At 51.6% G+C, this 12,285-nt stretch overlaps 1 protein-coding gene across 2 annotated transcripts; it reads left to right on the top strand.

The window, feature by feature from the left end:
• The first annotated feature begins 1,351 nt into the window (after positions 1 to 1,351).
• Positions 1,352 to 12,285, top strand: LOC142435553 (uncharacterized). Of its 2 annotated transcripts, none has more exons than XM_075539775.1 (4): positions 1,352 to 1,757; positions 5,107 to 5,233; positions 9,225 to 9,282; positions 10,145 to 12,285. In XM_075539775.1, the coding sequence occupies exons 1-4, from the start codon at positions 1,455 to 1,457 to the stop codon at positions 11,238 to 11,240; spliced, it is 1,584 nt and encodes a 527-aa protein (XP_075395890.1). In that variant the 5' UTR covers positions 1,352 to 1,454; the 3' UTR covers positions 11,241 to 12,285. The 2 variants fall into 2 exon arrangements, with proteins under 2 accessions (XP_075395890.1, XP_075395889.1); XM_075539774.1 differs by having other exon boundaries at positions 9,147 to 9,282.

Below are 12,285 nucleotides of genomic sequence, written 5' to 3'. Positions count from 1 at the left end.
ACACACAGAACATTCAGTCTCAGCAAGCCTAGTGCTTATTCCCTTAGCAGAAAGAATATTAATTAATTAAGCAGAAAGAATATTAATTAAGCTCTGTGTTCATTGCCTTATCGGGCAAACACCATTGTTAATGACGTCAGGTAATAGGGGTACCATGATAACTGAGTCTTCTTCATAAGCAACTGATAAAGCCCTTTATCCAGGGGACAGTCAATGGATGGCAAATAAAATTTTTGTTGCTGTCAAGGATCTCTGTGATTTCTGAAATCTACATCTGAGTTCAATCAATGAAAATAAAATTTTAAAATACACTGAATTTAAAAATACACTGAGCATGATAAGAGTAGTATGATCCCCTAATAAAATGATTTTTTAAAAACCACAATGAGGGTTTCAAAGACGTAATAAGTACAGACAGCCAGGAGCTGACCTGGACGCAGGAGGGAACACGGAACCATGGAATCGGTCCTCGCCCCCCTGTGTTTCCGCCCGGAAGCCGTCTGCTGACGCACCGTGCGTTGCCACACCGGAAGCGGAAGGGCTCCGGACTCTTCCCGCGGGTTCTCCCTGCGGCTCCGGTGCGAGTCCCGTGTCCGCGGTCCGCGCGGGCCTGAGGGACCGGGGTCCCCCTCACGCCGCCGTCCGCGGGGTCCCCCCCGCCCCCCCGGATCCGCCCCGGGGCCGAGCGCAGCGACGCGACGCCGAGGAGCCGCCAGCGGTGAGGAGGCCCCGGGTCCGGTCCGGCCGTGAGGGGCGCGGGGTCGGGTCGGGGCGGGGGGGGGTTCGGGGGGGGGCGTGCGGGTCCCGCGCGGGGTCCGGGGGGACGGGCGTCGGCGGGGACGCGGTCTCGGGCGACACTGGGCGGGAAAGAACGCGATCCCCCGGCGGCTCTGGGCGGGCGGACGGCGGGGGGCGGGGCCGCGGGGGGAAGCGCACCGCACCCCACGGTCGCTGCGGGAGTGCCCCGAGCGCGTCGGGGAGCCCGTCCGTCCGTCCGTCTGTCCCTCACGGGCCCTCAGACCACGGGGCCGCGACGCGGTCGGGAAACTGGTTTGGGGGCGCGGAGCTCGCCCCTCCCGCCCTGACCCCCCCTCAGAGGAGGCGCGGAGCTCGCCCCTCCCGCCCTGACCCCCCTCAGAGGAGGCGGGGAGCTCGCCCCTCCCGCCCTGACCCCCCTCAGAGGAGGCGGGGAGCTCGCCCCTCCCACCCTGACCCCCCTCAGAGGAGGCGGGGAGCTCGCCCCTCCCACCCTGACCCCCCTCAGAGGCGCGGAGCTCGCCCTCCCGCCCTGACCCCCCTCAGAGGAGGCGCGGAGCCGTCGGGGAGCCGGCCCTGAGCGCTCGGGCCCAGAAGCACTGACACCCGGGCGCCCGCGGCGGGACTAACTCGCCCAGAGCGCAGCGCTGCCGTCGGCCGCTCGGGCCCCGGTCCGGACAGAACACGGACCCGGAGCCATGGCGCTGACCGCGCCTCCTGCCGCCGCGCCTGCTCGGCCGCTGCTCCCTCAGGACCTGGCGGCGGCTCCTGGGGGGCCCGTGCCCGTGGGCGCTGGACCCCGATCCCTGAGTCCCCGCTCTCGGGGTGTCGCCCCGAACCCCAACTACAAGGCAGTCGCGCCCCACTCTCTGAGAGGTCGAGTCCCACCACCTCTCCCTGCAGGTGTCAGGTGTGAGGAGCCGCCTGGACTCAGCCCGGGACGCAGCTCCGATGTAGCTCCGCGGGCGGAGACGGCGCCCAGAATGACCGGCCATGGAACGGTGAGCCCCGCAGCCCAGGGCACGGTTCCTTCAAGATTTGGATGCCTGGGACCACCTGTCACCCTTCTGTGACACCCGTCTGGGTGCCTGTGGGGTTACGACCCCCACACTCTCCCCTTCTGCTGCGTCTGCTGTCGCAGAGTCTTTACCGGAGTCTGGGAATGAAGGGGACCTGGGTCTCCAGAGACAATCTCTCAGCTCAGCAGGGTTCTTTAGTTGTTGCTGGTTCTTTAGCGGTTTTTCAGGCGCTGGAACTCGGGGTGTGCGATTCCTAACTGCTGTTCCTCCACGGAGGGTGTGTCGTGGGTTGGAGAAGTGGGGCCGGATGTTGAGCATCCTGCGGGTGGGATTGTGCTTGGACGAGGGGGTCCCTTGGTGGCATCTGAGGTGTGAGAGCAGAGCCGACAGTCTGAGGGGCTCAGTGTGTGGCCTCCAGGCTGGTTTCTCTCTGTGTGGGACTCTCTTGCCCTGAGACCCCGAGAGTGCGGGAACCAGAGACCCCTAATGAGGGTCCGCATCCTCCCCGTTGGCCTCCGTCCTGTGTGTTTATGTGCAACCACGTACTTCCTGACTCCTCCCCACGGTCTTTGATTAGAACTTAGCAAGAACACATTCCCTGTTTCAGAGACACTCGCTCTGTGAGCTTGTTGATGAGATTCTGGGGCACGGTCTTAGCATGTTACCCCTGGAATGTCAGTGTCGCGAACTTGGACCTTGCTGTGCTGTTTAAATCATTTTGTTAGGGGCTCATACAACTCTTATCTCAATCCGTGCATTCATCAGTTGTGTAAAGCAAAGTTGTACATTTGTTGCTTCATCCTCAAACCCTTGATGAACCCTTGATAATTCATAAATTATGATTATCTTGTCATGTCTTAACTGCCCCATGTCTCCCTTCACCCACTTTTCTGTTGCCCGTCCCCCTGGAGGGAGGTTATATGTAGCTCCTTAGAATCGGTTCCCCCTCTCCACCCCACTTTTCTTCCACCCTGTGATATCTCCACTCTCACCACTGGTCCTGAAGGGATCATCTGCCCTGGATTCCCTGTGTTTCCAGTTCCTATCTGTACCAGTATACATCCTCTGGTCTAGCCAGATCTGTAAGGTAGAATTGGGATCATGATAGTGGGGAGAGGAAGCATTTAAGAACTAGGAAAAAACAAAACTAGAGGAATGTTGTGTTTCATCGTTGCTACACTGCACCCTGACTGACTCATCTCCTCCCTGTGATCGTTCCGTAAAGGAATGTCCTGTTACCTCCAGATGGGCTTTGGGTCCCCACTCTGCACTCACCCTCATTTACAGTGATGCGATTTTGGTCTTTGATGCCTGATACCTGATCCTTCGACACGTAATGATCACACAGGCTGGTGTGCTTCTTCCATGTGGGCTTTGCGGCTTCTGAGCTAGATGCCGCTTGTTTACCTTCAAGCCTTTAAGACCCCAGGCGCTGTATCTATTGATAGCCGGGCACCATCAGCTTTCTTCACCACATTTTCTTATGCGGAACATGAACAGTTTAATGCAGTGGAACGCCTCCATTATACGTGATGTAAAATTTACTCTAAAAATTTACTGAAGTCTTTCATCCTTCAAGGTTCTGGGGACACCTAACCAGTCATGGTGGAAGATTTGAATTTTTACAAGTATTTTGAGTTTCAGGTTAAAGGAATCGGTAACCACTGAGGGCAGTGTCTTTCCTGTGCACAGGCCCTCAGCCCATCCAGAAGCCGTGTCAGGACACACGAGCAAACTCTTGTGCCCAAGAGCAGGGGGCTTAATTTCAGGAAAGAGCCAGCTCCCAACATTTCCCCACAGGCAATTCCAAGCAGGGGGTTCCTGGACCCTGGAGGCGTGTGCCTGGTCCCACAGTGAGCACTTTCTGGGAAGCTTGAGCTGCCGGAGTGACGTGCACGTCGGGTTGTAGACAGGAGCTGGAGCAGCCTGGTGCCCGCTAGGTGGGATGTGCTGTGGACTTGCTTTACCAACAGTCAGCGATACCAGGCTGCACAAGTGCTCCTCCCCCTCGGAGCCCAACCTCGTGTCTCTGGGAGCCTGCAGCTGCTGGGAGAGCGGGTCTGCTGCCAGTCAGTGGAGCGTCTGGCAGAGCAGGTGACAGCAGGCAGACAGGAAGAACTGTGAGAGGGTGTGGAGCTGCCTCTGGGGCTTCAGAGTCGTCTAGACGTTCACCAGGCCTTTCCACTCGGTGTCAGTGCTTTGGCGGCTTCTGCAATGCCTCCCAGCTCTCTCTGCAGGCAGCCAAACGGCCTCTAAGACGCCTTGAATTCCTTTCTTGTCTTTCCCATGAAGCACGAAGCCCTCTTGCCTTGTAGATTGGTGCATGTTGTTAACCAGGGAAAAGAGCATATTCACTGTCCAAGGAAACAGTGACACGCTCGCCCCCTCCCGCTCAAGGCTTGTGAGAGCTGTTAGCTTTGGGGCTGTGGGCCCTTGTGGCTGCGTTTGGCTCAAAGGATGGAGTCTGCGGGGGTTGCAGGGTCAGGCTCGCGAGGCTCTCTCTCCTCTGTGGGCACAGTGGTGTTTATCTGCGGCAGGGGTGGTCAGTCAGGGAGGGCTGGTCTAGAGGAGAGATGCATCCAGCAGAATTTTACATTCGTGCACAGTGCCCTCAGGGACCGTGAAGAAAACACGACAGGGCGGCTGGAGCGTAGCAGAGAATGTGGGTCCAGCGCTGTGGGGCAGAGGGTCCCTGCCCTTGTGTTGACCTTTCTTAGAGAGACCTTGGTCTCTCCAGCACCAGGGCTGTGGGCCGGGGCTTTTCCATTATGCAGGTCTGAGGTGGAGATGGAAATACCCCCTGGGGAAGGGCAGCCTGATGAATTTTGGGGCCCTGCTTCCTGTGAGGGAAAGACTGTGTGCAGGGACTGGAGGGGGAGTCCCCCATTGGGGAGCTCTGGCTGTAGATGGACTGGAAGTGGGAGGCTGAGGGTGCAGAAGGCAGAGAAAGGTTGAAGAACAGACTTGGGGAGGAGCAGGCAGGGGCTACGGTGGATTCCTGCCAAGGGAGGGGTCTTAGGACGGAGGGGAGGGGCCCCCAGAGGGCTGTAAGGAGGAGGCAGGGGAGGGGAGACTTCTGTAACCCACTTTGGGGTGGGGTGCTGGCCCTTTGTCTGAGAAGCTTTGCAGCAAGTCCAGGGCGAAAGCCCATGCCCTTGAGCAGAAGAGGTTTTTAACCAGGGAGGGGTGACTGCAGGGCCAAGCCACTGGTTAGCAGAAGGGAACCTGGTCGGGGTCCTGCCTGGACAGTGACACAGCTCCTCCCGGACAGCTGAGGAGGGGCACACGTGCTTGTTCCCCCTTCTTGACGTGTGACGTGGGGCTGTTTCAGGGCTCCGTGGCAGTTGAGGACGTGGCCATCGTCTTTAAGCAGGAGGAGTGGGCTCTGCTGGACGAGGCTCAGAAAACGCTCTACAGAGACGTGATGATGGACACGCTGCGAAACCTGACCTCCGTGGGTAAGGTCAATGCTGGGATCATGGGGTTCTTGTTCGTGTCTCTTCCTAAATTCCCTTAGTGGACAGAAATATTTCCTCTTTTATAATCATTTTATAGGGGCTCATACAGGTCTTATCACAATCCACACATACATCCATTGTGTAAAGCACATTGGTACACTCATTGCCCTCATCTTTCTCAAAACATTTGCTCTCCACTTAAGCCCCTGCCATCAGGTCCTCATTTTTCCCCTCCCTCCCCGCTGCCCCCTCCTTCATGAACCCTTGATAATTTATAATTATTATTTTGTCAAACCTTACACTGTCCAACGTCTGCCTTCACCCACTTTTCTCATGTCTGGCCCCAGGGAGGGGGTTATATGTAGATCCTTATAATCAATGCACCCTCTCTACCCCACCCTCCCTCAATCCTCCCAGTATCGCCACTCTCACCACTGGTCCCGAAGGGATTATCTGTCCTGGATTCCCTGTGTTTCAGGTTCCTATCTACCAGTGTACATCCTTTGGTCTAGCCAGATTTGTCAGGTAGAATTGGGATCAGGATAGTGGGGTGGGTGGGAAGGTAGCATTTAGGAACTAGAGGAAAGTTGTTTGTTTCATTCTTGCTTTATTGTACCCTGACTGGCTCGTCTCCTCCCTGAGGCCCTTCTGCAAGGGGACGTCCAGTGGCCTACAAATGGGGTTTGGGTCTCCAGTCTGCACTCCCCTCGTCATTGACTATGATAGGATTTTTTTGGTGTCTGATACCTGATCCCATCAACACCTCGTGATCACACAGGCTGGGGTGCTTCTCCTATGTGGGCTTGTTGCTTCTGAGCTAGATGGCTGCTTGTTTACATTCAAGTCGTTAAGACCCCAAATGCTACATCTTTGGATAGCCGGGCACCATCAGCTTTCTTCACATTTGCTTATGTACCCATTTGTCTTCAGTGAATGTGTCTGGAAAGTGAGCCAGTTTAATAGAATGAAATATTCTTACTTTGAGGGAGTACTTGAGTGGAGGCCCAATTTCCATCTGCTACCTTAATACTAAACCTATAAATATATGCACATAGATCTATTTCCCATCATCATATATAAATATATTTACACATGGACATGTCTTTATTTAGACCTCTATAAATGTCCTTTGCCTCCTACTTCTTTCCTCTATTTGCCTTGACTTTTCTCCTGTCCCACCATCATGCTCAGCCTTCATGTGGGTTTCAGTAATTCCTCTTGGTTACATTACCCTTGATCACACCCTACCAGGCCTCCTACACCCTCACACCACCGATTTGGATCCCTTGTTGTTCCCTTGTCCCTGGGTTTGTTAACACCACTTCCTTTCCCACCACCTCCTCTCTCCCATGTCCTCCTGGAACTGTCGGTCCCAATGGTTTCTCCTCCAGATTGTTCATCCGGCCTTTCTTATTTAGACAGACCTGCAGAGATAATAACATGCACAAAAACAAGACAGCAAAACCAAGCAACAAAAAGCCAGTGACAGAACAAAAAAAACACAACAATAAAGAAAAGCTTGTAGTTACTTCAAGCACTGTTTGTTGGCCTTTAGGAATGTTTTCCAGTCGAGTCTGATGGGGAGCAAAGCCCTGGCCCCAAAGTCTGTATTTGGTTTTCCCTGGGGACTTTGCTCTGTTCCCCTTGCTGTTCTGTTCCACGCCCTCAGTGTTTTCCCTCCATGTGGTGGGATCAGATCAGGTGCAATTCCCTCACTGTGTGTCCAGTGTTGTCCCCTGTGGGCTGTGGGTCAGTGAGGGACATCGTGTCTTAGAGTGGGGCCAGCTCTGAGCAGGCGCATCATCCTCAAGGCCTGTTGGACCAGGACGTGCTCCACTCTGTCTCCCTCCCCCTTTACCTGCTCCCGTGTGCTCTGATCAGTCATGTCCCTCTCCCTGAGCTGCAGATTCAGTCTGTCCTCTGAAGGGAATTCTTCTGTGGGGGAGGGACAGGCGTCCACATAGTAGTTGGGATTGGGGCCGGCCCTCAGCACTCTCCACTGGTTCCTACTCCACGCCGGCATGTTGCATTCCCATCCTGGAGCACTAGGTTGAAGTCTGGCCCCTGTTTCCCTGTGGAGACACAAACAATGCCCTGCCCTTGAGTGGGTTAGTGCCCTGTGTCCCTGCTACCTGTTTCTTTTTATATCTTTTCCTTTCCCCCCTCGTTAGTTGTCTACCACGTGTTTGCCTGGACGTGGTCTGGCCCCTCCCCACATACTACCTGGTCTTCGCCCCAGGAATGTTTGTGCAAAGTAGCTTTTCCCTGTGCCCCTTCTGCGTTTGTTTTAATCTTACCTCAGCAGACTCGTGTTGTACTTGCCCTTTTGTGCTTGGCTTGCTTCTTTTAATATAATTTTCTGCAGTTCTTTCCATGCGGCGATGTGCTTCATGGGTCCGTTACTGCTTTTTAACGATGCGTAGAACTCCACTGCATGTTTGTACCAGTTGTTTTTATTTTAAAAAGTCATTTTATTGAGTTCTCGTACAGCTGGTATCACCATCCATACATCAGCTGAATCCGGCATATTTGTACATTTGTTGCCTTCATTTCTAGACATTTACTTTCTACTTAGCCCTTGGTATCGGCTCTTTTTCCCCTCCTCTTTCTCCCCCACCATCATTACCCCCTTGTACCAGATTTTTTGTATCAGTGTTTTTAATCCACTCATCAGTTGATGGAAATTTGGCTTGTTTCCAACTCCTAGCAATTGTGAACTGTGCCCTGATGAACACCGGCACACAGATGTCTGACCGTGGTTTTTTCTTGCCTCTTCTCAGTGTATGCCCAGTAGGGTTACTTCTGGGTCATTTGGTAGCTCAATTTCCACCTGAACAGAAATATTTCTATTGATTTTACTTCCATATCTGAGAAGGAAAGCTCTATAAATAGTTGTAGTGAAACAGGCTCCATCCCTTTAGCCCATAGAGCACACATATCCTAGTTTCTCCGTGAACATAAATCTTTGTAACTGTAATATTTCCATTTTATTATGGTCAAACCCCCTGAGGTTCGTTCTGTGTTGGTAGGATAAGCATTGGTTTTACATGACACTCAGGGCTCTGCCTCCAGTGTTTGTAGGGAGTTTCACTGAGCTGACTGCAAGTGTGACGTTGTTGTTCTACAGCAAACTGCACGACATCTCTTCACCTTCAGAGCTCTGAACAGTTGGGCTTGGTGTCAGGGAACTGTCCTCTGCTCTGTGATGTTTTCTTCATCCTGTGGATCGCCCTATAAGCAACCCGCTGTTTCTACCCATTTGTGTTCTGATCACAGCAGGGAAAGATCTTAAGAAGGAAGGGGAAAAAGTGAGGAGCTGATGCCAGGGGCTTAGCTGGAGAGCAAATGTTTTCAGAAAGATGAGGGCAAGGAATGTAGAGATGTGCTTTACATACTCGATGTATGTATGGATTGTGATCAGAGTTGTATGAGCCCCCAATAAAAGGATTAAAAAAAGATCTTAAAACAGTGGGCATTTAAGACTTGGGCCAATTACTGCATCTACTCAAGTATAAGCCGAGGCATCTGATTTTATCACCAAAAATGGGGAGCTTTTTCAGCAATAAAAATGTGCTGTAAAAACTCGGCATGTCCACGAGTATATACGGTATGTTTACACAAGCAACGTGGAAAAGCGTCATCTTGGTCACCTGAGCAAGGTGCTCTGATCCACCTGTAGTCAGTCCCATGTGCTCTTTCGATGCTCCATGAGTCCTGTTGACGTCTCTTAAGGACAGTGGTTTCTCACAGTGCTTGCTCAGGAATTGCTGTTTATCCATTTCTGAATTGCGGAAACAGCAAAGGGGTGGGAAGTCTCTCTGTGACCACGCCCTCCTGCCTTGAGAAGTAACTCATTGCTTTTTCTCCCAGTGAACGTTAACTTGAATTAACCTGCCAGTCTCTCAACATTCAGATGGTGAAGAAAACTTGCCCCGTGAAGGTGTCCTGCTGCGATTCGTGAAGAGTGAGACCTGGTCCTTGTTCATTGCAGACGTCTCTGAAGGGCGTGTTGGTGGAGATCGGTGTAAAGAGCAGGAGGGACGTGGGACGTGAGTATCATTCAAAGCATCATTTCCGCAGGAGAAAACCTCATCAGATGATCACATTTAAACACTCGTGGGCGTATATATTTAAGTGCATGTTTCCAGACCTAGAATCTTTCCATGACAAAGAACCAGGGTTTTTCACCTGTTGGTTGGACCCCGCCTGAAGCAGTGGCCCCAGTCAGATGTGATGCTCGGTCACATGCACCTGTGCAGTGCCGGTCATGCTCCACAGGGCCGTCAGCCATCCAGCTCCTGAGACGATCTAACAGCTTGAGAAACGATATTCATCCTCTGCCCTCACTTACACTGGAAGTGACTGCATTGTTATCGACTGAATCAACGTCCTGATATAACAAGTGTGTGTGTGTGTGTGTGTGTGTGTGTGTGTGTGTGTGTGTGTGTGTGTGTATCATGGGTCTGTAATTCCCATGGGGTCATTTCTAACCCATGAAGCCCCTATAGGCCGGGGTGGAACTGCACCTGTGCCCTCCCCCTGCTTTCGATATTAAGGTAAGAAATAATCTTTCTGCGGCACAGCCTCAGGTAGGCTCACGCTGTGTGTTCCTAAGCAAACAGTGTTCAAATTTCCATTTTGTTTATTCTGTTTTCATCCGAGTCTAGATGCTCACACTTGAGGGATGAGACTGCAGTCACCTGCAGTCACCCTGTTGAGAGGATGTCAGGATGTCGTAAGGTCTTACAGGGAGCTGCATAGTGTGCCCCTCATTACATCCCACAGATCCCACGTCTTCATAGAGACCTTGCTGAAACAGAGTCTACTCAAGAATCTTGACCGTTTAACCTATGTATAAATGTGAAACAAAAAGGGAAATATTTTTTCTAAGACCATTGCTGATTTTTACAGAAATCCGACCGTAGAAAACCTCTCTGAAAGGAACGAAGACAATCACGGTGCCAGGACTTCCGACCAGGTTCTCAGTGGCACGGCGGCAAGGAGCGAACTGTCCCAAGAACATCCAATTCAGTGCTGTCGGTGTGGAAAGGCCCTCACGGATCCTTCATCTCACAATCCTAGTGGAACTCACACAGGTGCACCAACCTCCACTTGTCGTGTGAAAGTAGCCGCGCCCCTGAGACTTCTCACAAGACAGGATGCCGGCGATGAAAGGGGATGTGGGACAAGCTGCAGTTCCTCGTCAAACCCTAGCCATCCCATGGAAACAGGACGTGGTGAGAAGCGCTATCAGTGCCAACGCTGTGAGAAAGCATTTTGTGAGCGTTCCTCCCTGTATCATCACGAGTGGATCCACATCGGAGTCAAGCCTTTTGTGTGTCAGCAATGTGGGGAGTCCTTCACGAGCCCCTCCAGTCTGAACACACACGTGCGAACTCACAGTGGAGCGCGCCCTTTCAAATGCCAGTGTGGGAAAAACTTCAGTCAGTTCACCTACCTCAGGAAGCATCTGAAAACTCACTCCGAGGCCCGGCCCTTCCAGTGTCAGCAGTGTGGGAAATCCTTCAATCGACCCTCTCTGTTCAATACACATCTGCGCTCTCACAGTGGAGACAAGCCTTTCACCTGTAAGGAATGTGGAAAAACCTTTTCCTCTGCCAGGTACCTCCACCAGCACATGAAAACGCACTCTGAGGACCGGCCGTTCACCTGTAAGCCCTGTGGGCGAGCCTTCAGACGCTACTCGCACCTCACCAGACACTTGCAGATTCACAGTGGAGAGAGGCCGTTCAAATGTGAGGCGTGTGGGAAATCCTTCGCCGATTCCTCCTACCTCACTTGCCACGTGAAGACTCACTCTGAGCACCGGCCGTTTAAATGTAAGGAATGTGGCAAAGCCTTTAAACGTTCCTCCACCCTGAACACACATCTCCGCACCCACAGGGAGGCGCGGCCTTTTAAATGTAAGGAGTGTGGGAAAGCCTTCAGAAGCTCTTTACACCTTATCACACATCTAGGAAATCTCAGTGAGGGGAACTCTTATTAGAGTATGGAGCGTGAGAAGGCATTTCTCCACAGTAAGTCCTGAAGTCAACATAAAGGGATCCAAGCTGCCATGGAGCCTTAATTACGTCAGCCAGGTGGGATGCAGCCTGCGAGCTTCCTGACATTTGCATCACTGCATATCCTGCTGCCTCCTGAGTCCAAAGGAGGATTCGTGGCCTCGTATTGGACCTATCGGGTAATTATGGTTCATGCGGATCAGGCTGGGATGTCTTAGCACACTGTGGACAGATCCCGAGTTTGCTCGTGTTACAGATGGATCACGAGATAACTCCTGAAGCAGCATGAACTTGTGTTCATTTCAAGCAATGGAAAAAGAAATATCATACCAGGGCCTGTGGTTTGCATTGCCCATGGAAAAGACGTGAAACCAGGTGTACTTGCTCATTTTGTAAGGTAGTGTTTCACAGAGAAAAATGTTACACAAAGTACCATACATTTCAAAAGCACTAAGTGCCTTTGTTTATATAGAGTTTTAATGCTAGCTACAATAGATGGAGCAATTGTAGCTGTTTGCCATAAGGTCTCCACTAAACAAACCAAAGGGCTAGGAGCTAATTTTTGCAGTGTTTCAGGGATAATGGCTGCACACTGCCTTTGTTTCTCCTTGTGGTTACAGAGAATAGTAACAATAGTGCATCATATAACAGGAACATCAACAGGTGAACACAGGAAATGGTATTTTTTGCTTCATATACTGTATTTTTATTTTTCAAAGAAATTTGCATTATGTGGATTCTTTTTACAAGAAGTTTATACTTTGATGAAGCTTCTAGTTCTCAAGTGATCATGTCCCGCATACCTTGCAAAATATGGTTTTATAATGTGAGACGGCATTTTATATTCAAAAACGGAAAGTTATAAATAAATATAAAAAGTTGATGAGATGTAAACCCATTTATGGTTTCATGCGAAAGAAAACCTAACAGCCGAAAAGTACCCGGGAATGTGGGTAAGTTGGTAAAAAAATATCCCATCTTTAATGTGTTAATATAAAATTGCTCTTTGATATAAAGTTTCTACACATA

Source organism: Tenrec ecaudatus, chromosome Y (assembly GCF_050624435.1).
Source record: "Tenrec ecaudatus isolate mTenEca1 chromosome Y, mTenEca1.hap1, whole genome shotgun sequence".
Taxonomy (NCBI): domain Eukaryota; kingdom Metazoa; phylum Chordata; class Mammalia; order Afrosoricida; family Tenrecidae; genus Tenrec; species Tenrec ecaudatus.
The sequence above is the reverse complement of the archived record's forward strand: the minus strand, read 5'-3'. Positions and strand labels throughout refer to the sequence as shown.